General features: G+C 43.3%; 1 protein-coding gene across 2 annotated transcripts in view; it reads right to left on the reverse strand.

Annotated features, from left to right (window-relative positions):
• gopc (golgi-associated PDZ and coiled-coil motif containing) overlaps positions 1-22,538 on the reverse strand; it is a 75,621-nt gene that overhangs the window by 26,826 nt on the left and 26,257 nt on the right. The window contains exons 2-5 of one of the 2 annotated variants that reach the window (XM_038799671.1): positions 12,643-12,807; positions 7,278-7,301; positions 5,929-6,104; positions 4,826-4,991 (exon numbers count right to left, since the gene is read on the reverse strand). In XM_038799671.1, coding sequence (XP_038655599.1) covers positions 4,826-4,991; positions 5,929-6,104; positions 7,278-7,301; positions 12,643-12,807 — 531 coding nt within the window. The remainder of the gene's footprint in view (positions 1-4,825; positions 4,992-5,928; positions 6,105-7,277; positions 7,302-12,642; positions 12,808-22,538) is intronic. The other variant, XM_038799672.1, reaches the window with a different exon arrangement.

The raw sequence follows: 22,538 nt of genomic DNA on the forward strand, positions 1-22,538 counted from the left end.
CTCGAGGCTCTAGGCCTAAACTGCTCAATCTCGCTTCATAAGAGAAACACCTCATCTCTGGAATCAATCTAGTGAAATTCTTCTGAACTGCCTCCACTGCCATTGCATCTTTTCTCAAATAAAGGGTACCAAAACTGTGCACTATACTCCAGGTGCAGTCTTACCAATGACTTGTTCAATGGCAACACTCCCTTACCTTTATACTCTATTCCTTTAACTATAAATGCCAACATTCCATTCACTTTCTTTATTACCTGCTTTACTGCCTGCTAGTCTTCTGCGATTCATGCACGAGGACACCCAGATCCCTCTGGAACAGAGTACCCCAAAGTCTCTCCCATTTAGATAATAAGTTGTTGTTCCATTTTTCCGACCAAAATAGATGTTTTGCTTATCCACGTTAAACTTCATCTGCCACATTTTGGCCCATTCACCTAACCTATTTATATCCATTTGTAAGGTTATTTCCTCATTGCAACTTACTGTCCCACCTATAAAAAAGAGCATGGGAAAAGATGGGAAAATGGGTTGGGATTAGATAAAGACAGGAACATGAGAAAAGGAAAAGTGTTAATCGACCCCAAACTGAGCATGGTTTCAAAATGTTAAATGGGCTTATCATGTTCCAAAATTTAAGCTTTTTGGTTGGCTTTGAGGGCTCTTATGAAAGTTAAATAAGAGCTGTACAGGCAAACTAACAATCAAGATTATACAGTCTTGGCACTAATATGAAGTTCCTAAAATCAGTAGCTGACAGCAAATACGTAATGAAAAGACAAATGTAGTCACAGATAAACAGCCCAAATGTGCAGTACCATTTGAGATGTCTAGGGGCATATGCAAGTCCAAAAACTGGAGTACCACATTAGCATGGGGAGTTGCTTCAATGTTTGGCTTTGAGGTCCTAATTCATAAAATTATAGTATGGTTACACTGCACAAGATGTCATTTAGTTCACAGTTTCCACATTGGTTACACTGCACAAGACGTCATTTTGTTCACAGTTTCCACGTTGACTATTTGTAAGAGCTACTCAGCTAGTCCCACTCACCATCCTTTATCCAAAGCCCTGCATTGTTTATGTTTTTTCAGATAATTATCCAATTCTCTTTTGAAAGACTGCTTGAATCTGCTTCCACCAAACTCTCAGGCATTGCATTCCAAACCATGCTCACTCACTGCTTAAAATGTTTTTCCTATAAGACCAGAAGACATAGGAGCAGAATTAAGCCATTCGGCTGATATTTTTCTCATCTCCATTCTCCTGCCTTCTCCCCATAAGGCCTGATCCCCTTATTAATCATGATCCTATCTATCTCTGTCTTAAAGATCGTGGGCGGCACGGTAGCACAGTGGTTAGCATTGTTGTTTAACAGTGCCAGGGTCCCAGGTACGATTCCTGGCTTGGGTCACTGTCCAAGTACTCTGTGATCTCATCTTTAATAATGTACTCTAAAATCTTACCAATGACCGACCTATAATTTCCTATCTTCTGCCTCCATCCCTTCTTAAACAGTGGTAATACATTAACCACTTTCCAGTCCTCTTCCTGCCTCCAGTGATTTCTGAAATTTCACCACCAATGCCTCCACAATTTCCACAGCTATTTACTTTAGAACCCTGGGGTGTAGTCCATCCGGTCCAGGTGATATATCCACCTTCAGACAAAGTGAATCACCTCACACTTCTCCACATTAAACTCCATTTGCCACCTCTCAGCCCAGCTCTGCAGCTTATCTATGTCCCTCTGTAACCTGCAACATCCTTCCGCACTGTCTACAACTCCACCGACTTTAGTGTCGTCTGCAAATTTACTCACCCATCCTTCTGCGCCCTCCTCTAGGTCATTTATAAAAATGACAAACAGCAACGGCCCCAGAACAGATCCTTGTGGTACGCCACTCGTAACTGAACTCCATTCTGAACATTTCCCATCAACTACCATTCTCTGTCTTCTTTCAACTAGCCAATTTCTGATCCACATCTCTAAATCACCCTCAATCCCCAGCCTCCGTATTTTCTGCAATAGCCGACCGTGGGGAACTTTATCAAACGCTTTACTGAAATCCATATACACCACATCAACTGCTCTACCCTCGTCTACCTGTTCAGTCACCTTCTCAAAGAACTCGATAAGGTTTGTGAGGCATGACCTACCCTTCACAAAACCATGCTGACTATCCCTAATCATATTATTCCTATCTAGATGATTATAAATCGTATCTTTTATAATCCTCTCCAAGACTTTACCCACCACAGACGTTAGGCTCACCGGCCTATAGTTACCGGGGTTATCTCTACTCCCCTTCTTAAACAAAGGGACCACATTTGCTATCCTCCAGTCCTCTGGCACTATTCCTGTAGCCAATGATGACCTAAAAATCAACGCCAAAGGCTCAGCAATCTCTTCCCTGGCTTCCCAGAGAATCCTAGGATAAATCCCATCAGGCCCCGGGGACTTATCTATTTTCACCTTGTCCAGAATTGCCAACACTACGCACCTCAATGCCATCTATTCTAAGAGCCTGGGTCTCAGCATTCTCCTCCACAATATTATCTTTTTCTTGAGTGAATACTGATGAAAAGTATTCATTTAGTATCTCGCTTATCTCTTCAGCCTCCACACACAACTTCCCACCACTGTCCTTGACTGGCCCTACTCTTACCCTAGTCATTCTTTTATTCCTGACATACCTATAGAAAGCTTTTGGGTTTTCCTTGATCCTACCTGCCAAAGACTTCTCATGTCCCCTCCTTGCTCATCTCAGCTCTCTCTTTAGATCCTTCCTCGCTTCCTTGTAACTATCAAGCGCCCCAACTGAAACTTCACGCCTCATCTTCACATAGGCCTCCTTCTTCCTCTTAACAAGAGATTCCACTTCTTTGGTAAACCACGGTTTCCTCGCTCGACCCCTTCCTCCCTGCCTGACTGTTACGTACTTATCAAGAACATGCAATAGCTGTTCCTTGAACAAGCTCCACATATCCAGTGTGCCCAACCCTTGCAGCCTACTTCTCCAACCTACATATCCTAAGTCATGTCTAATGGCATCATAATTGCCCTTCCCCCAGCTATAACTCATGCCCTGCGGGGTATACTTATCCCTTTCCATCACTAACATAAAGGTCACCGAATTGTGGTCACTGTTTCCAAAGTACCCAATTCATTTTCTAATTAAGGGGAAATTTAGCGTGGCCAATCCACTTACCCTGCAGATCTTTGGGTTGTGGGGCGAAACCTATGCAAACACGGGGAGAATGTGCAAACTCCACATGGACAGTGACTCAGGGTCGGGATCGAACCTGGGACCTCGGCGCCATGAGGCAGCAGTGCTAACCACTGCTCCACCGTGCTGCCTCCTTAAAGATACAGCTTGATAAGCAAGGGGTGAAAGGTTATCAGGGGTAGGCAGGAACGTGGAGTTGAGTTACAATTAGATCAGCCATGATCAAACAGAATGGCAGAGCAGGCTGGAGGGGCAGAGTGGACGATCCTGCTCCTAATTTATGTGTTCATTTGTTCGTACATACCATAACTTCCTTGCTTTTGTATTCTATGTCTATTTATAAAGTCCAAGATCATGTATGCTTTATTAACTACTTTCTCAACACATCCTAGCACTATCAAATGATTTGGGCACAAATATCCCTTAGTTCCTGTGATCCTTTAGAGTTATATCCTTTATGTTGTATTGCTTTTTTCATTCTGATCACTAAAATTTATCCCTTCACTGAATTAAATTTAATCTGACATGTTCCTGCCCATTCTACAAGGATGTTGGTATTGGCTCAAAGTCTGAAACTATCTTCACAGTTCACTAAGCTTTAAAGTTTTATGATCATCTGCAAATGTTGAAATTGTCCCCCAAATCTAGCTCATTATTTTGATCAGGAAAACAGTGGTCCTGATGCCAATTCTTGGGAATCCCCACCATACACTCGCCTCTAGTCAGAAAGCCAAACATTCACCACTCAGCCAACTTCACACCAATACTGCCACTGTCCCTTTTACCCCATGGCTTCAGTTTTGCTGACAGGCCTATAAGGTTGCATTTTATCAAATGCCTTTTCGAAATCCATGTATACCACAACCAACACATTACCGTCATCAATTCTCTTTGTTGCTTCATCAAACTAAATTAGTTAAGCAGGATTTTACCTAAACTTGCTTTCCTTAATTAATCCACATTTGTCCAAGTGACTCAAGATTTTTTCCTCCCTCAGATTATCGTTTATACATAGAAGACAGCAGCAGGTGGAGGCCTTTTGGCCCTTCGAGCCTGCTCCCAAATTATCAATTAGATAATTATTGATTATCGAAAAACTTTCCAACTACTGAGGTTAAGCTAACTGGCATGTAGTGGCTGGGCTTCTCCTTACTCCCTGTTCAAAAAGGGTGCAACAGTTGGAATTCTCCAATGCACTGCATCACCCTGTATTGAAGGAGAATTAGAAAAGTATGGCCAGTGCCTCCGTAATTTCCACCCTTACTTCATTCAGTATCCTCCAATGCAGCTTAATCTAGTCCTGTTGATATATCAACTTTAAATTAATTCAGTCTTTAGGATATCTCCTCTTCAGCAATTTGTAGCCCACCAAGTGACTGAACTACCTCCTCTTTAACTGTGACTTTAGCAGCATCTCCTTCCTTGGTAAAGATAGTTGTAAAGTAATAATTTAGTACCTAAGTCATGCCCTTTGCCTCCATGCATAAATCCCCCAATTACACAGCTCTAGAGGATTTTCATTCTTTGGAAAGTTTTAAACTAACACACAAATAAATATTATCTTTTATTGGAAGTCTGAAAATTTAAATTTTACTTACATGCCCAGGTGGTATGGGCAGGGGCCGTTTAGGGTCATTGCGCCCTCGACATGCCCTAATAACAGTTTTATGTCTGTGAAGATGTATTTCTGCTTCTAGTTGGTTCCAGAGTTTGTCATGAGCAGGTCCTTTCATATCTCGACCCAAAAGTTGGATTTGTTGCACTCTACACAAAATATTAGAAAGATTGATGTCAGGGTGAGAAAGGGTAAAAATATGTACAGACAGTAGTCGATTGCTCAGAAGTATGTTTCCCAAGGTGTTTATGTATTGTAACCTGTTTTGATACATTTTTGTAATAAAATACATTAAAAACAAAGAAAGATTTATGTATTTGCCCTTAAATGCGTCAACAAAAGCAAGATTGCTTGCTTGCCGAACAAATGCCTTGCCGAGTTAAAACTACGTTCCATCTTAATGGGAACATCAAATGTACCATGAAATCAAAACAGAAAATGCTGAAAATGCAATGTGAATATTTGTGAGAGCTCAAGACAGGCAGGTATTTCAGGTGTGAGCATTTCACCTTTAAATGCTGAACATTGTTGTGAGTTGTAAAACATTTTCTATTTACATTTCTCATGTTGAACAAAGTCCCAATGTGATTGCGTATATTTGCGTATTTTCTGGCGTATGTAGCGCCGATAAATACAACGCTATAAAATGGCATCCTGGTTAGAGGGCCTCAGTAGGAACGTGCGGCTGGGGCCACACATAGCACCATTTTGTGCGTTAGATCTTGCAAGGTGTTGCGAGCTGGGTAGATCCCAAGAGATGGGTCTCCAAGCTTCTATCGGCCATGCTGCGCCAGGGCGAGCAGCTTTTCATGCAGTGTGGCAGTGTCACACTCTATATATAAAACATACATTGTTTGTCATTGAAAAAGTATATGCATTCCACTTTTCAGTTCAAATTGTGACAATTTAATTCCGTTTAACCCTTTAGAATGCTATTGTATAACACCTTTGCAGCTTAAAATGAAAATAGAAGTCAAATTGCTTTATTTGCTTAATTAGTTAACATAGAGAAATTTAAAAACAGATCAGAAAATCTCAGCCTTGCTTTCTGTTGCAAATTAACAGTCATCAAGAGTGACCCCTCACCTGCCCGCCAGCTCCTTATCCAGGTATTTAGCAGCCAACCTTGCACCATATACCTCAGCTTGTAGAACTGCTATATGACGACGCAAGGCTTCATTCTCCTTTCTGAGCAGTTTGACATCAGCTTCTAGCTTTGCTTCCTTCACTTTTTCTTTTTTATTGGATTCTAATTCTTTCTCCTTTCCAGAGAAATATAGACATTAGTTACCAACACAGGTAATTGGCCTAATTAGAACATTGTATAAAAGCAAATTACTGCGGATGCTAGAATCTGAAACCAAAGAGAAAATGCTGGAAAATCTCAGCAGGTCTGGCAGCATCTGTAGGGAGAGAAAAGAGCAAACGTTTCGAGTCCAGATGACCTTTGGCAAAGGGTAATCTGGACTCGAAACATTAGCTCTTTTCTCTCCCTACAGATGCTGCCAGACCGGCTGAGATTTTCCAGCATTTTCTCTTAAAACATAGAGTGTCCTTAGCAGTCACAAGCATTGCCAAAATTGTGATGCCTCTGCACTTAACAAAATCAAAGTCAAAATCTAAAGAAGGATTAGAGTGACTTTGGCTCAAATGTGATAAGACAGCCCAAGTCTCCAACAAACTGACTCAAACGAGAAGAAAAATGCTATTTTTCGAGACTGCAATACCAATCGGGAAAGCACAGCTTCAAACTTGAAAATAGAAGTTAGTAACACGAAAACATAAACAATAAAATGTACTCCATCTTGCCATCTTGCTTTATAATCCTTAGGCTGTGAAAGAACATGTATGGACTAATAGCAAACATGCAGGAATTGGAAGAATACATAATTAACCTCACATAATTATTGTATGCATCACATAATCTAAGTCTAGTGGTTGTTATGACCATCATATGCAGCTCAAACGACAAAGGTTACTCATTGCACTGAGAAGCATTTATAAAGATTACCTTTTTCTGAGAAATGGCGCAAACTAAGAAATGGGCAGTGATTTTTTCTTGATGCCAACATTACTTTGAAATGCAGATTTCCTTTTTTTTTTAAACTGATCGGTTGTATCTAGATTAAAACCTTCTGTAAAAATGTGTAAAGCTTGCACTTTTATTAAAAACATTAATCTGACAGAAATGGTCAATTTTCTTAGGTTTTCCAAACTATTTTTAAAACTTGCTTTAATCTAGCATTGTTGTGCTCAGCAGTAAAAATAATCAAAGTTTGACATTTATGAAAGGACACATTAGTAATGTGCTCTCCGCCAATAGTCAACCCAGTGTTTCAGTACAACAATATACATATATAACTTATAATGAGAGAGTAAGACTGATAGAAGGCAGTGATAGTTGTCAGTGAATCCACAAAAAAAAACACACTTACCATCTCATCCAATGAAAGGATAGACTTGGGACAGGAAAGAGAAAGGAGTTAGGAAGATAGCAGACGTCTAAATACATTCAAAAGAGATCAGTGAATTTTGTTCTAAAAGCAGAACAGGGCTAAGATTCCAATAATAATAGCTGTATGATTCCACTGAATAGTTCCTTCAGTGAACAAAGCAACACCACATTGAAACAATATCTATATCCAAAATAAAATGCACTTATGGGCAAAGTAAAGTGAAAAAAGTTGCACAGTACTGCTTTTGAAAGTTATGTGCACAGAGTGCTGCTCAGAGAAAGCCTGAAAAACAACAAAATTGTAGTCCACCTCATAAATGCAAAACGGGGATAGGACACCACCCACTACCAGGTAGCAAGTTGGCTGTTTAAATACTATTTGCCCTTTCTATCAGTCCTTGGGAAACACGGCAGATGAAGGAAAATGAAGACAGCTACCTGGAAAAAATAAATGTCATTACAGTGGAGTCTGTGCCTGGTGGAGCAAGAGCGTTTTCTGCCAGCCTATCAAGTTTACCATCAGAGCCATTCCACCACCAAACCCAGGCTCCAGTGGGAGGCCAGAGAGGAGATGGCAGGGGCTCTGACGCTAATTTTTTATTTCTCTCTGGCCATGGGGAAGACTAGAGAACAGCAAATGTGGTTCTACTATTTAAGAAGGGTTGCAGGGATAAGCCAGGGAACTACAGACCAGTGAGTATTACATCAGTGGTAGGGAAACTATTGGAGAAAATTCTGAATTCTCCAAGTATAGATGAGAATCCATCTATACTTGGAGGAGACAAGGTTTGATCAGGGATAGCCAGCATGGCTTTGTCAGAAGGAGGACATGGCTAACAAATTTGATTGTACTTTTTGAGGAAGTGTAGTTTATACGGATTTCAACAAAGCCTTTGACAAGGTCCCACATGGGAGACTTATAAAGAAGGCAAATGCACATGGGATACAGGGTAATTTGATAAGGTGGATTCAAAATTGGCTTAGTTGGAGGAGATAGAGGGTGATGACACAAGGTGTTTTCGTGACTGGAAGCCAGGGTCCAGTGGAACACCATAAGGATCTGTGCTGGGTCCCTTATTATTTGTCACTTAACATAGATGACTATGTGAGGGGTAGGATCAATAAGTTTGCGGATAACACAAAGATTCACCAGGTAGATAACAGTGAGGTTGAGTGTCTTGGGTTACAGGTAGATGTAGGTGGGATGGTCAAATAGGTGGTTAAGTGGCAGATGTAATTTAACCCAAAGTGTGAGGTGATACACTTCGAAAGCAGTAATTTAACAAGGAAGTATTCAATGAATGGCATGACACTTGAAATGAAAATCGCTTATTATCACAAGTAGGCTTCAAATGAAGTTACTGTGAAAAGCCCCGAGTCGCCACATTTCGGCGCCTGTTCGGGGAGACTGGTACGGGAATTGAACCCGTGCTGCTGGCTTGCCTTGGTCTGCTTTAAAAGCCAGCTATTTTGCTCTGTGCTAAACCAGCCACTTGGAAGTTCTGAGGAACAAAGGGACCTTGGTGATTAGATCTCTTGAAGGCAGAAGGCCAGGTTAATAGGATAGTAAAAAATGCAAATGGGACACCTGCCTTTATCAATCGAAACATAGATTGCAAAAGCAAGGTGGTCATGTTGGAGTTGTACAGAACTTTGGTGAGGCCACAGCTGGAGTACTTTGCAAAATTTGTCTCCACATTATCGGAAGAATGCAATTGCACTGGAGGGGTAGAGGAGATTCACCAGGATGTTGCCTGGGATGGAACATTTGTTATAAAGAGAGGTTGGAATAGGCTTGGGTTGTTTTCACTGGAGCAGAGAAGAATGGGGGAAAACTGATCGAGGTGTACAAGATTAGAAATAGCACGGACAGGGTGGATAGGGAGAAGCTGTTCCCCTTAGTTGAAGGGTTGGTCACAAGGGGACACAAGTTCAAGCTGAATGTGAGGGGTAGAAGGTTTTGGGAGGTGGGGTGCGTAATAAGGGGGAACTATTTTACCCAAACGGTGGTGACAGTACATGGGAGGGTTGATCACACCCTTTTAAAAGTACCTGGATGAGCACTTGGCATGTCATAACATTCAAGGCTATGGGTCAAATGCTGCTAAATGGGATTAGGTAGGTAGGTGAGGTGTTTTTCACATGTCAGTGGAGACTCTTCTGCACTGTGTGATTTTGTGACTTTTCCAATTAGGTATTGGTAACCATCTGCCCTTGGTCTAGACCCCCACAAATGTTGATTGATTGATTGTTACATGTAGGGTACAGTGAAAAGTATTTTTCTGCACAGTATGTACACAGTAGACGAAAAGAATAAACGACAAATAATTGGTTACAGTACGGAACAAGGGCCAAACAAAGCAGATACGACATGAGCAAGAGCAGCATCGAGCGTCATGAATAGTGTCTTACAGGTACCAGATCAGTCCAAGGGAGAGTCGTTGATGAGTCTAGTAGCTGCGGGGAAGAAGTCTGGATGTGCGGGTCTTCAGACTTCTGCATCTTCTGCCTGATGGAAGGGTCTGGAAGAGGGCAAAGCCTAGGTGGGAGGGGTCTCTGACAATGCTGTCTACCTTCCTGAGGTAGTGGGAGATGTAGACTGAATCAATGGGAGGGTGGTAAGCTTGTGTGATGCGTTGGGCTGAGTTCACCACATTCTGCAGTTTCTTGCGATCTTGGGCCGAGCAGTGCCATACCAGGCTGTGATGCAGCCGGATAGGATGCTCTACGTGGCACATCTGTAGAAGTTTGAGAAAGTCGATATAGACATGCCAAATTTCTTTAGCTTCCGTAGGAAGTAGAGACGTTGTTGGGCTTTCTGGACTGTTGCTTCAACGTGAGTGGACCATGACAGACTGTTGGTGACCCCCAGGAATTTAAAGCTATCGACCATCTCCACTTCAGAGCTATTGATGTAGACTGGAGTGTACGTCATACTACGCTTCTTGAAGTCGATGATCAGTTCCTTGGTTTTGCTGACATTTAGAGAGAGGTTGTTTTCGGTACACCATGCAACCAAGTTATCTATCTCCTTTCTGTAGTCTGACTCGTTGTTGTTTGAGATACGACCCAGCACAGTTGTATCATTCTGCAAACGTATAGATCGAATTGGAGTTAAATCTTGCCACACAGTGGTGTGTGTATAGCAAGTATAGGAGGGGACTGAGCACACATCCTTGCAGGGCCCCAGTGTTGAGGACCATTGTGGAGGAGGTGCTGTTACTTACCCTGACAGATTGTAGTCTGTTGGTGAGGAAGTCAAGGACCCAGCTGCACACGGAGGGATAAAGATTGCAGAGTTTGGTTATTAGTCTTGTCAGGATAATGGCATTGAAGGAGGAGCTGTAGTCTATGAACAGCAGTCTGACGTAGCTGTCCTTGTTGTCGAGGTGTTCGAGTGTTGATTGTAGGGCCAGGGAGATAGCATCTGCTGTGGACCAGTTGCGGCGACAGGCGAACTACAATGGATCGAGACCGTCTGGGAGGCTGGCATTGATCCGTCTCATGACTAGCCGTTCGAAGCATTTCATGATAACAGACGTCAGGGCCACTGGTCGGTAGTCGTTGAGGCATGCTACCTTCTTCTTCGGTACTGGTATTATGGTGGTCTTCTTAAGGGAAGTGGGGACCTCGGAGCTGCAAAGTGAGGTGTTGAAAATGTCTGCAAATATGCTCGGTAGCTGGTCAGCGCAGGATTTGGGTGCTTAGTCAAGGATTCCGTCAGGCCCATCGCTTTCCACTGGTTCACTTTTCAAGAAGGCAGCTCTTACCTCTGAGGCAGTAATTGTGGGTATGGCTGTGTCCATGGCGGTTAGGGTGGGTGGCACAGATGTATGGCTAACTGTTCAAAGCGGGCATAGAACTCGGTCAGTTCATCGGGGAGAGATGCGCCAGCATCTGAGATTCTGCCTGGCCTTGCTTTGTAGCCCGTAATCTTGTTTAAGCCCGCCATAGACATGGGTTTATGTCATTGGCCTGGGACTCTAATTTGGTCGGGTATTTTCTTTTGGTGTCCCTGTTGGCTTTACGTATGTAGTACCTGGATTTCGTATGTAGGTCAGGGTCATCAGACTTGAACACCTCCATCTGGGACTTCAGCAGGGAATGAACCCTTCAGTTAAGCCAGGGTTTCCGATTGGGGAACACCCATATTGTCTTCTTTGCTACACAGTCCTCGACACACTTACTGCTGAAATGTGAGACGATGGTTGCATACGCGTCCAGGTTAGCTGCCAACACAGCTGCAATCTCACTACCTGCTCCTGGGGCTGTGGTCCCCTCCAGAGCATTCCCTGCTCAGCAGAGAGCAAGCTTGCCAATCAGGTCAGTTTCAGGGCAGAGCATTCCCTGCTCGGCAGAGAGCCAAGCTTGCCATTCAGGTCAGTTTCAGGGCAGGAAACCTGCCTGAACACATTGTGGAGTTAAAACTCCACAGTATGCAGAGAACCTGAAATTCCAGAACAAATCTCTGTCCACCACCAAGCCCATGGAATGCTCCTTGATCATTAACGGGGCCAATTACTCAGGATTTCTACACAAGAGTCTATTCAGGCATCTCAAGGATACAGCAACTTGGATTATAGGGACAACATCTGATCTTATGTCATTCATTTTAATGGGTGGAAAATCATGACAATTTCTAAGTGGCATAGCTTCGAAGCAGAAGCATTTGAATTCAGAATGACCCATTATGATTCTTAGCCAAGGAATGTCTCATTATCAGATTCAGCAGATCAGTGGTTCAGTATGCAGCGGAGTTAGTCATCCCACAAAAACAGTTTTCTGAAACTCCAAAGGTTTGGTGTAAAGTACACAGCATGAAATAGGACTATGCCAGTGAAAAATGTCTTAGGTTCAGCATTTGGTTTGTCCTGTATTATCTCCTCTCAGTTGGCAGAATATAGCACAGCAATTGATTGCAATGTCCCTAGGTTACCTGGGAAAGCAGGTAAGCGAGAGAGGAATATCAGATTTTCAAATCTTTATCGTTATTTACCAGTCTCTTACTGACTATGTGCAAGCACCAGAGCATAGGGAGGGCTTAATTTTCTAAGCTCAAAAAATGACAATTATGAGAGTGAAATATTAAATATCAGAAGCTGAAAAAACCCACCAGGGAACTGGACTTCCAAAACAATCACTGTCTCTGGGAGCAGTTAAAAATGTTTTCTGGTCCTTTAGAATATTTAATTCTGTGACTAGTCAGGTTCAAGAGAATTGATTTGAAGAAGTTATTTATCTTGAAACAAATTAATCCTAAATAACGTTCAACGAAACAATACTCATTAATTCAAAACTAAAACTGGCAACTTTGTCGCTCATTTCAACTTTTAGCTAGGACATACCAGCTTAGCCTTGATTGAGTTGGAGTCAACATTCTGCCCCGTTTTGGCATGCAGCTGCAGTTGGACTGCATGAAGCTGGAGGAGCTGATCATGTACTTCTTTCTCTAGTACGACTTTCTCAGCCTGAGTACCGATCAGCTCTGATTTCAGGTCCAGCAGCTGAGCCTGGAGAGCAAAATGAAAGGCAGATGGTTAACAGCTGAAAACATTATGAGCATTGTAAAGATCACATTTTTATTTTGCACAAGGATAGCCTTTAAGGGTTTAATTTTATACACATAATAAATACATAGAATATATAAACAAGGTTCCATCCATGTCCCTTATAAACAATATGGAACCAGATGTACCCAAGTCTTGTTTTCAGGAGTATAATTCTCCATAGCACTTCAGGAACTTGACCAATTTAAACAAAGCAGACTTTACAGAAATAATCACTGTATCCATAATTTGTCTGTACTACTCTTCAGCAGCGCAGGTGGTTTTGTGGTGCAGTGGATAGCACCTCTGCTCTGAGCCAGAACTCCGGGTTCGAGACCCACTCCAGGACCTGATGGCTGAGAAAGGTGTGTTCATAACACAGCCAACAGGTTAAGTACAAACCTGCAAAATCCTTCCAACACACCAATGGCAGGCGATAAGAGTGGGAACTCCTGCTCCACCATGCTTGATGCGTAGTTGCACTCTTCAAACTATAAGCGACAGGATAGCGACCTATTGCAGGAAAAACTAGCTATGGAAACAGACGAAAATCTGCCTTGTGCACCACTAGGTGCAGGAAGAGAAACAACAACAAACCTTCAGCAGCAAAGGGACACTCATGCCATGGGGAAGTGTGTCCAATTGATAGTTTGGTCAAGTTAAACGTATATGCCTAGATTATGGTATTATTTTAATTGTCTTCTTTCAAACAGTGATTCAATAATAATTTTTTGGAAAATCCCATCTCAGCAACATTCAATATGCAAACAACCATGAAGAAAATTTTAATATGCTCTAAAATATTTCCTTTATAGCTTAAACAATAAACAGGAAATAAGTAACTTTTTAAAATGTGAAGCATTGCACTACGCCGTAGGAACTTTTGACGTGACCATGTTTAACATTCTGAGCAGCTTGTCAAACAAGTCACGGTTATACCTAACTCAGCATTAACTGCACTACCACATCCTGCAATGAGGAAATCCTCTATCCATGTCAGTACCTTGCCCCCAACACCATGGGCTCTTGTCTTATTTTGTAGCCTCCTGTATGGCACCTTGTCAAAGGCCTTTTGGAAATCATAATAGATCACGTACTTTGTCCAACTTCCTCATTACCATTTCAAAGTATTCTCAACAGATTTGTCAGGCATGACCTCCTCTTCACCAATCTGTGCTGACTCAGTCCTATTTTATCATGCTCACATTACGTGCTCACTTTTAAAGGCTTCCCAATCCTCTGACTTCCCGCTAACCCTTGCCACCTTGTGTGCTTTTTCCTTTTGCTTTTATGCTGTCCTTGACTTCCCTTATCAGTCATGGTTGTCTTGTCCTCGCCTTAACATGTTTCCTCCTCCTCGGGAAGAATTTCTGTTGTGCCTCCCGAATAACCCCCAAGTAACCTTCCAAGTACACCACAATCTCATCCTAAATAATGGACTCTCAAATCTTGCCAACAATTGAAGTCAGGCTAACCGGCCTATACATTCTCGTCTTCTGCCTCCTTCCCTTCCTAAACGGGTGGAGCTACTACCTTTTTCCAGTCCTCTAGGACCTTCCCTGCCTCCAGGTGATTCCTGAAGGATCACCACTAATGCCTCTGCAATCTCCTCAGCATTCACCTTCAGAACCCTGTGGTCTATCTGATCCGGGTGATTTATCCATCTTCAGACCTTTCAGTTTCCTCAGAACCTTATGCTTGGTGATGGCACTCACCTCTGCCCCCTGATTCTCCTGGAGCTCTGACATCCCACTGGTGTCTTCCACGAAGACTGATGCAAAGTCAATTCCTCTGCCATTTCTTTGTTTCCTATTATTACTTCTCCAGCCTCATTTTCCAGTGCTCCAATGTTCATTCTTGCCTCTCTCTTACCTTTTATAGACCAAAAAAAAATCATCTTTTATATTACCAGCTAGCTTCCACTCATATTTCATCTTCACCCCCTTACTGCTTTTTTAGTTGTCCTCTGCTCACTTTTAAAGGCTTCCCAATCCTCTGGCTTCCCGCTAACCCTTGCCACCTTGTGTGCTTTTTCCTTTTGCTTTTATGCTGTCCTTGACTTCCCTTATCAGTCATGGTTGTCTTGTCCTCACCTTAACATGTTTCCTCCTCCTCAGGAAGAATTTCTGTTGTGCCTCCCGAATAACCCCCAAAAGCCCCTGCCATTGCTGTTCCACTGTCTTTCCTGCCAGGCTCCCCCTCCAAACAACTCTGGCCAGCTCCCCCCTCATGTCATTGTACTCAATTGTAAAACAGTTAGATTGTTTTCCAGCTTCTCCCTCTCAAGCTGCAGGGTAAATTCTATCATTTGGCCACTGGCCCTTAAGGATTTCTTCACCTTAAGCTCCATAATCAAGTCTGCCTCATTACACATCACCAAATCCAGAATTGCCTATTCCCTAGTGGACTCTACCATAAGCTGCTCCAAAGAAATCTTGGAGACATTCCACAAGTTCTTTTCTTGGGATCTCCTACCAACCTGATTTTCCCAGTCCACCTGTATATTAAAGTCCCCATAATTATTGTAATATTGCCTTTCTATCTCCCGATTTATTTTCTGCAACGCATCCTGACTACCGCAATGGGGCCTACACATAACTCCAATGAGGGTTTTTATTCCGTTGCGATTCTTCAACTCTAACCCACACAGATTTGACACCATCTGATCCTGTATCACTTCTTGCTATTGATTTAACTTAATTCCTTGCTAACAATGTAACCCTTCCCCCTCTGCCCATTTGCCTGTCCTTTCGATCGAACACATATCCTTAGATATTTAGATCCCAGCCCTGATCCCCTTGCAGCCATGATCTGTGATGCCCACAACATATTATGCCCACAACATAAGGGCAGCATGGTAGCATTGTGGATAGCACAATCGCTTCACAGCTCCAGGGTCCCAGGTTCGATTCCGGCTTGGGTCCCTGTCTGTGCGGAGTCTGCACATCCTCCCCGTGTGTGCGCGGGTTTCCTCCGGGTGCTCCGGTTTCCTCCCACAGTCCAAAGATGTGCAGGTTAGGTGGATTGGCCATGATAAATTGCCCTTACTGTCCAAATTGCCCTTAGTGTTAGGTGGGGTTACTGGGTTATGGGGATAGGGTGGAGGTATGGGTTTGGGTAGGGTGCTCTTTCCAAGAGCCGGTGCAGACTCGATGGGCTGAATGGCCTCCTTCTACACTGTAAATTCTATGTCTATGTTCTCATCATTAACCTGCTCTCCCACCTTCTCCTTTAACATTGATTTTCTAATTTCCCATACAATTCACCCCCCCCCAAAGCACTATCTACAGCCCTTGTTATGCAATTCACCAGGACTCTGGTCCCAGCATGATTCAGATGGAGACCATCCCATCAGAACAGCTCCCTCCTTCCTCAGTGGTGCCAATGACCCATGAATTCAAAACCATTTCTCCCACAGCAACCTTTGAGCCACGCATTTGCGTCTTTACTCTTATTAACCTCTGCCAATTAGCTCGTGGCTTGGGTAGTTATCCAGAGATTATTACCTTTTTGGTTCTGCTTTTTAATTAGGTTGGATTTGTTTATTGTCACGTGTACCGAGGTATAGGGAAAAGTATTGTTCTGCGTACAGTCCAGACAGATCATTCCGTACATGAAAAGAAAATACATAGGGCAAACATAAAATACACAATGTAAATGCATAGACACAGGCATCAGGTGAAGCATAAAGAGTGTAGTACTACTCAGTAGAGAAGATGTGTGAAGAGATCAGATCACCCATAAGAGGGTCATTTAGGAGTCTGGTAACAGTGGGGAAGAAGCTGTTTTTGAGTCTTTTAGTGCGTGTTCTCAGGCTTTTGTATCTCCTGCCCAATGGAAGAAGTTGGAAGAGTGAATAAACCGGGTGGGAGGGGTCTTTGATTATGCTGCCGCTTTCCCAAGGCAGCTGGAGGTGTAGACAGAATTTAGCCCCTAGCAGCTCATATTCCTTCAGCAGAACCTCTATCCTTGTCCCTCCTATGTCGTTGGTACCAACGAGGACCACAACAACTGGATCTTTACCCTCCTACTCCAAGTTCCTCTGCAGCCCAGATGAGATATTCCAAACCGGAGCACCAGGTAGGCAAAACAACCTTCGGGACTCTCGATCCTGGTCAAAGAGAACAGTGTCTATGCCCCTAACTGTACTAACCCCAATTACAACTCCATTTATTTTCTCTCCATCCCACTTGAATGGCTCCTTGTACCATGGTGCGGTCAGTGTGCTCATCTTCCTCACAGTTCCTGCTCTCATCCACACAGGGAGCAAGAATCTCAAACCTGTTGGACAAGGACTGAAGTTCCTGCAACCCTAGCTTCTGGATTCCTCTACCTACCTCACCCACAGTTACACCCTCCTGTCCCTAACCACTGGCCGAATTCAAGGTACTTAATCTAAGGGGTGTGGCTGCCTTTTGAAACACCGCGTCAGGGTGACTCTTCCCCCTTCCCGATGTGTTGCAGTGTCCAAAGTTCAGTTTCCAGCTCATCAACTCTGATCCAAAGTTCCTCAAGCAACCAACACTTGTTCACTAGGAACCACAATGGGGTCCACCGGCTCCCACATCATGCAGCTGCAAAACATCACTTGGCCCTGCATCTCTAATTATTTAATTAGATTTTGTTTTATTTTCTTCATTCAAATTTCCAGCTGATTTTTAGTCTATCTAATCTTTAAAATATTTATGCTTGTTACCTTTAATCTGAAAGCAATTTAGAATAATGTAAATTAGCAGCTACTTACCAGCAGCTACTTACCAACTTAACCCTTTTCCTATGATGTCACTCTTTACTGAACTCTCGCCTCTCTCTCTCCCAGAAGTTTGACCCAGCAACAGCGAGGGAGCAGTGAAATGTTTCCAAGTCAGGATGGTGTGTGACTTGGGAGAGGAACTTGCAGATGGTGATGTTCCTTTATGCCTGCTGCCTTGTTCTTCTGGGTGGTAAATGTGACAGGTTTGGGAGGTGTTGTTTGCGCAGCCACAGCGCATGTCGTGGTGATGAATGTATCAGCTGGTGAAGGGGTTGCTGGTCCTGGAAGGCGTCACATTTCTTATGTTATTGGAGCTGCACTCATCCAGGCAATTGAAAGGTAATCCATTACACTCCTGAGCAGTGTCTTATCGGGCATGGACAGGCTTCAGAGAGTCAGAAGACAAGTTACTCACTACAGAATTCCCATGAAGTGGAGGTGCCAGAGTTGGACTGGGGTGAGCACGGTAAGGAGTCTTACAACACCAGGTTAAAGTCCAACAGGTTTGTTTCAAATCACTAGCTTTCGGAGCACTGCTCCTTCCTCAGGTGAATGAAGAGGTATGTTCCAGAAACATATATATAGACAAAGGCAAACATGCAAGACAATGCTTTGAAAGCAGGCATTTGCATGTGATGTTTGCTTGTTTAAAAATGTTAAATTATATATATCGTATAGAATGTAAATTCTATGTAATCTTAAGAAATGTTTAAAGTTAGAAAGGGTTCAGAATATGAAGTCATCTGTGTATATTGATGGTTCATTTTTTTCTGTAAGAGGGAGGTGTTACGATATGGAGATGTTAGGATATTGGATCCAGAAATGGGATCTAAGATGTAGTGGGCAATTTAGGGGTTAACAGACTGAGGGTAAAACTGATGGCACTGAGTCAGAGGTATATACCACACCTGGCCTAAGTTACATTGTCCCATTCAGACTTAAATTTGTTCTTGGCCATAAACAGTGGATACCCCTGTTCAGCCGGGTGATTCACTCAGGATCCATTGCCCTCTGGGACACTCTGATCTAAACAGCCATTATCCCATTAAAGAATCTGATGGTCTCTTTTGTCCCTAATTTGGAGATTAATTTAATCTTCACAGCATAGCCCTGCACTTTTGTGTAAATGGAAGCGTACAATCAAAAGCCCAGATACCAGTGAGGAGTTCAAATCTGGACACCCCAGGACAGAGCCATTGTTTGATGAGCTGGACAGTGCTGAGAGAGAGAAAAGAATCCTGTTCGAACAAGTGGGGACGAAGAATTTGGAAAGCTACCGGGAAGCTACTGGTTTAGCTCACTGGGCTAAATCACAGGCTTTTAAAGCAGACCAAGCAGGCCAGCAGCATGGTTCAATTCCCGTACCAGCCTCCCCGGACAGGCGCCGGAATGTGGTGACTAGGGGCTTTTCACAGTAACTTCATAGAAGCCTACTCGTGACAATAAGCGATTTTCATTTTTTTTTTTCAAAAGCTGATGCAGAGTCCAGCTTTTGAAAAGGGGTCTTAAGGAGCTATACCAACAACAAGAATATATTCTATAAATACATGTATCATTATTGCCTGTCTAAGTAAAGTTGAAAGCTGTATGTTTGTTTTACGTGCTTTTGAATAGGAAATCGTGTGTTCGGGTTAAAAGATACATGTAAGCTTTGCTTGTTAGGCAAGCGCAGCTCCCCACTGTACAAAACAAGTCTATGTGCAGCCTTGGCCGCGCATTCCTCGTTCAGGCCGTTATACAACGCGAGTTGGGTTGAATAGCCACATGTTTCTCGGCACTGCAAGCTCCGGGAAACGCGCAGATAAACGTGCTCGCTGAGGGACTTTGTTCCATTTTGGGAGACTCGCTCCCTATGATTGTACATTTCCACACGCGATATACATGTCTATTTACCACTGCAACAGATGAAGCATTTTCCCATTTACATCATGTTGTGATCAGTCATAATGGGCAAGGTTGTCATTTAACCTCTATTTTCTTAACTCACAATGGCCTAAGCTCCAAATAAAATACTATAGCTTGGATCAGGTTGTCAATAGAAGTTTGGGGTAAAAATAGTAGTTTTAAAAGGTTTGCTAAATCATACTAAACTGAAAGAGCCTATAATAACTTGATTCAAAATATGCTACCTCAATGTGCGTGAATTATATTTTTCACACAAAATATTTCACAAAAGCAAACAGAGTTTAATGATGAAATAGAGTGAATCACTGGACCAGGTTTGATTCCCAATCTGAGTCACAACTAAGGCAGCAATTGAACTGTGACTCCACTGCCCAGAGGACGATGAACAAACTATTCTTGAAACAGAGAGCCAAAAATCCTTGAGGGTAACACCAGTATGGAAGCTGGAGAAATATATGGTCTAATGGTTGCTCATAGTTTGAATCATAGAATTTACAGTGCAGAAAGAGGCCATTCAGCCCATGGAGTCTGCACCAGCCCTTGGAAAGAGCACCCTACTTCAGCCCACACCTCCACCCCACCCCTGTAACCCAGTAACCCCACCTAATCGTTTTGGACACTAAGGGCAATTTAGCATGGACAATACACCTAACCTACACATCATTTGGACTGTGGGAGGAAACTGGAGCACCCGGAGGAACCCACGCAGACACATGAGAAAGTGCAGACTCCGCACAGTCAGTGACCCAAGTCAGGAATCGAACCTGGGACCCTGGAGCTGTGAAGCAACAGTGCTAACCACTATGCTACAGTGCCGCCCACTTTGAGGCCAATAGTCCATACTCAGGTGTCACAAGCACATTTTCAAAAATCAACAGTACAAATAACACACTCGTCTAATCAAGATGACTAGTGTAAGAAACCAAATGGAGGAAAACAATCATTCCAATGATTCAGGTGGAGTGGTGGGGGAGGCCAGATCCAAATTATTTGGGAAGGGGGTGGTGGTGGCAGCAATCAAGTTGAAAAATACTTCATCCTGACACCAGGTTCTGTGCCTGGGCAGCATGGTGGCAAAGTGGTTAGCACTGCTGCCTCACAGTGCCAGGGACCCGGGTTCAATTCCGGCCTTGGGTGATGTCCGTTTGGAGTTTGACAGTTCTCCACGTGTCTGGAAGGAACCCCATGATGTGCAGGTTATGTGGATTGGCCATGCTAAATTGTCCCATAATGTCCAGGGATGAGTATGTCGGTTATAGGGTTACTGGGATTGGGCAGGGAAGTGGATTTGGGTGAAGGGCTCTTTCAGAAGGTCAGTGCAGACTCGATGGGTCGAATAGCCTCCTTCTACATTGATTCTATTGGACAGAGACTGATGAATGGATATGTTGCAACATGGACAAAAAAAAAAGATTTCTAAAATTGTTAATGAACAGCAGTTTAATCACAAGATTCGGAGATGCTATGAATTACTTTAAAGGATTACCGTGACCGGGACGAGGATGAGTAGGTTTTTCGGGCGCTAAGACAGGTGTGCTAGGTGCTCGGGGAGCCCTGCGAACCATGCCCATATGTTCTGGGCATGCCCAGCGCTGGGGGAATTTTGGAAGGGGGTAGCAAGGACGATGTCGAGGGTGGTAGGATCCAGGGTCAAGCCAGGCTGGGGACTCGCAATTTTTGGGGTTGCAGTGGAGCTGGGAGTGCAGGAGGCGAAAGAGGCCAGTGTTCTGGCCTTGGCGTCCCTAGTAGCCCAGCGGAGGATTTTGCTTCAATGGAAGGATGTGAGGTCCCCAAGCGTGGAGGCCTGGATCAATGATATGGCGGGGTTCATCAAATTGGATAGGGTGAAATTTGCCCTGAGGGGATCGGTACAGGGGTTTTTTAGGCGGTGGCAGCCTTTCCTTGACTTCCTGGCAGAACGGTAGGAAAATAGGCCGGCAGCAGCAGCAACCCGGCCCGGGGGGGGGTGTTTGTTTCGGGGAGGGGAGAAATGTGTACGTGTTTATTGAATATGCTGGGTGCTTACCTATTTCTTCTTTCTGTAGTTGCTGGAGGCGGGGGGTGGGGGGGTGGTATTGGGGGTTATTGTGTTTTTTCTCTTTTTTTTTGTTGTTAATACTGTTTTCTTGTTGTTATTTTCTGTTTTTGATATTTTGTGAAAATGTCAATAAAAATTCATTAAAAAAAGGATTCATTCATTAAACCTTAAAAAAATATTCCATCCAAAAGAAATTGTGCCTCAGGAATACCAGAATTTTATTACTTTATTCCCCCTTAAACGTCCCAAACTCCACACCCTGAAATCTGCAAAGATCACGGAGCATGACTGCTTACCCAAAAATAGAAAACACAAGCAAATGGCATTTAAAAATCTCTTTGAAGAAAACATTTTAAAAAAAATTAATTTACAGGATATGGACGTTGCTGCTTTGGCCAGCATTTATTGCCCATCCCTAGTTGCCCTTCAGAAGGTGGTGGTGAGTTGCCTTCTTGAACCGCTGCTGTCCTTGAGGTATTATATTATTATTATTACAATCTTTATTAGTGTCACAAGTAGGCTTATATTAACACTGCAATTAAGTAACTGTGAAAATCCCCTAGTCGCCACATTCTCACGTCTTTCTGGGTACACGGAGGGAGAATTCAGAATGTCCAATTCACCTAACAACCACGTCTTTCAGGACTTGTGGGAGGAAACTTGAGCACCCGGAGGAAACCCACAGAGACACGGCAAGAATGCACAGACAGTGACCCAAGCCGGGAATTGAATACGGGTCCCTGGCCCTGAGAAACAACAGTGCTAACCACCGTACTATTCTTTAGTTGTTGGTACACCCACTGTGCAGTTAGAGAGGGAGTTCCAGGATTTTGCCCTGGCAACAGTGAAAAAATGGTGATATATTTCCAAGTCAGGGCACAGACTGACTTGGAGGGGAACCTCCAGGTGGTGGGATTCCCAGGAATCTGCTGCTCTTTGCCTTCTAGATGGTAGTGGCCATGGGCTTGGAAGGTGCTGTCTGAGGAACCTTGGTGAGTT

Source organism: Scyliorhinus canicula, chromosome 6, assembly GCF_902713615.1.
Source record: "Scyliorhinus canicula chromosome 6, sScyCan1.1, whole genome shotgun sequence".
In the NCBI taxonomy this organism is placed as follows: Eukaryota; Metazoa; Chordata; class Chondrichthyes; order Carcharhiniformes; family Scyliorhinidae; genus Scyliorhinus; species Scyliorhinus canicula.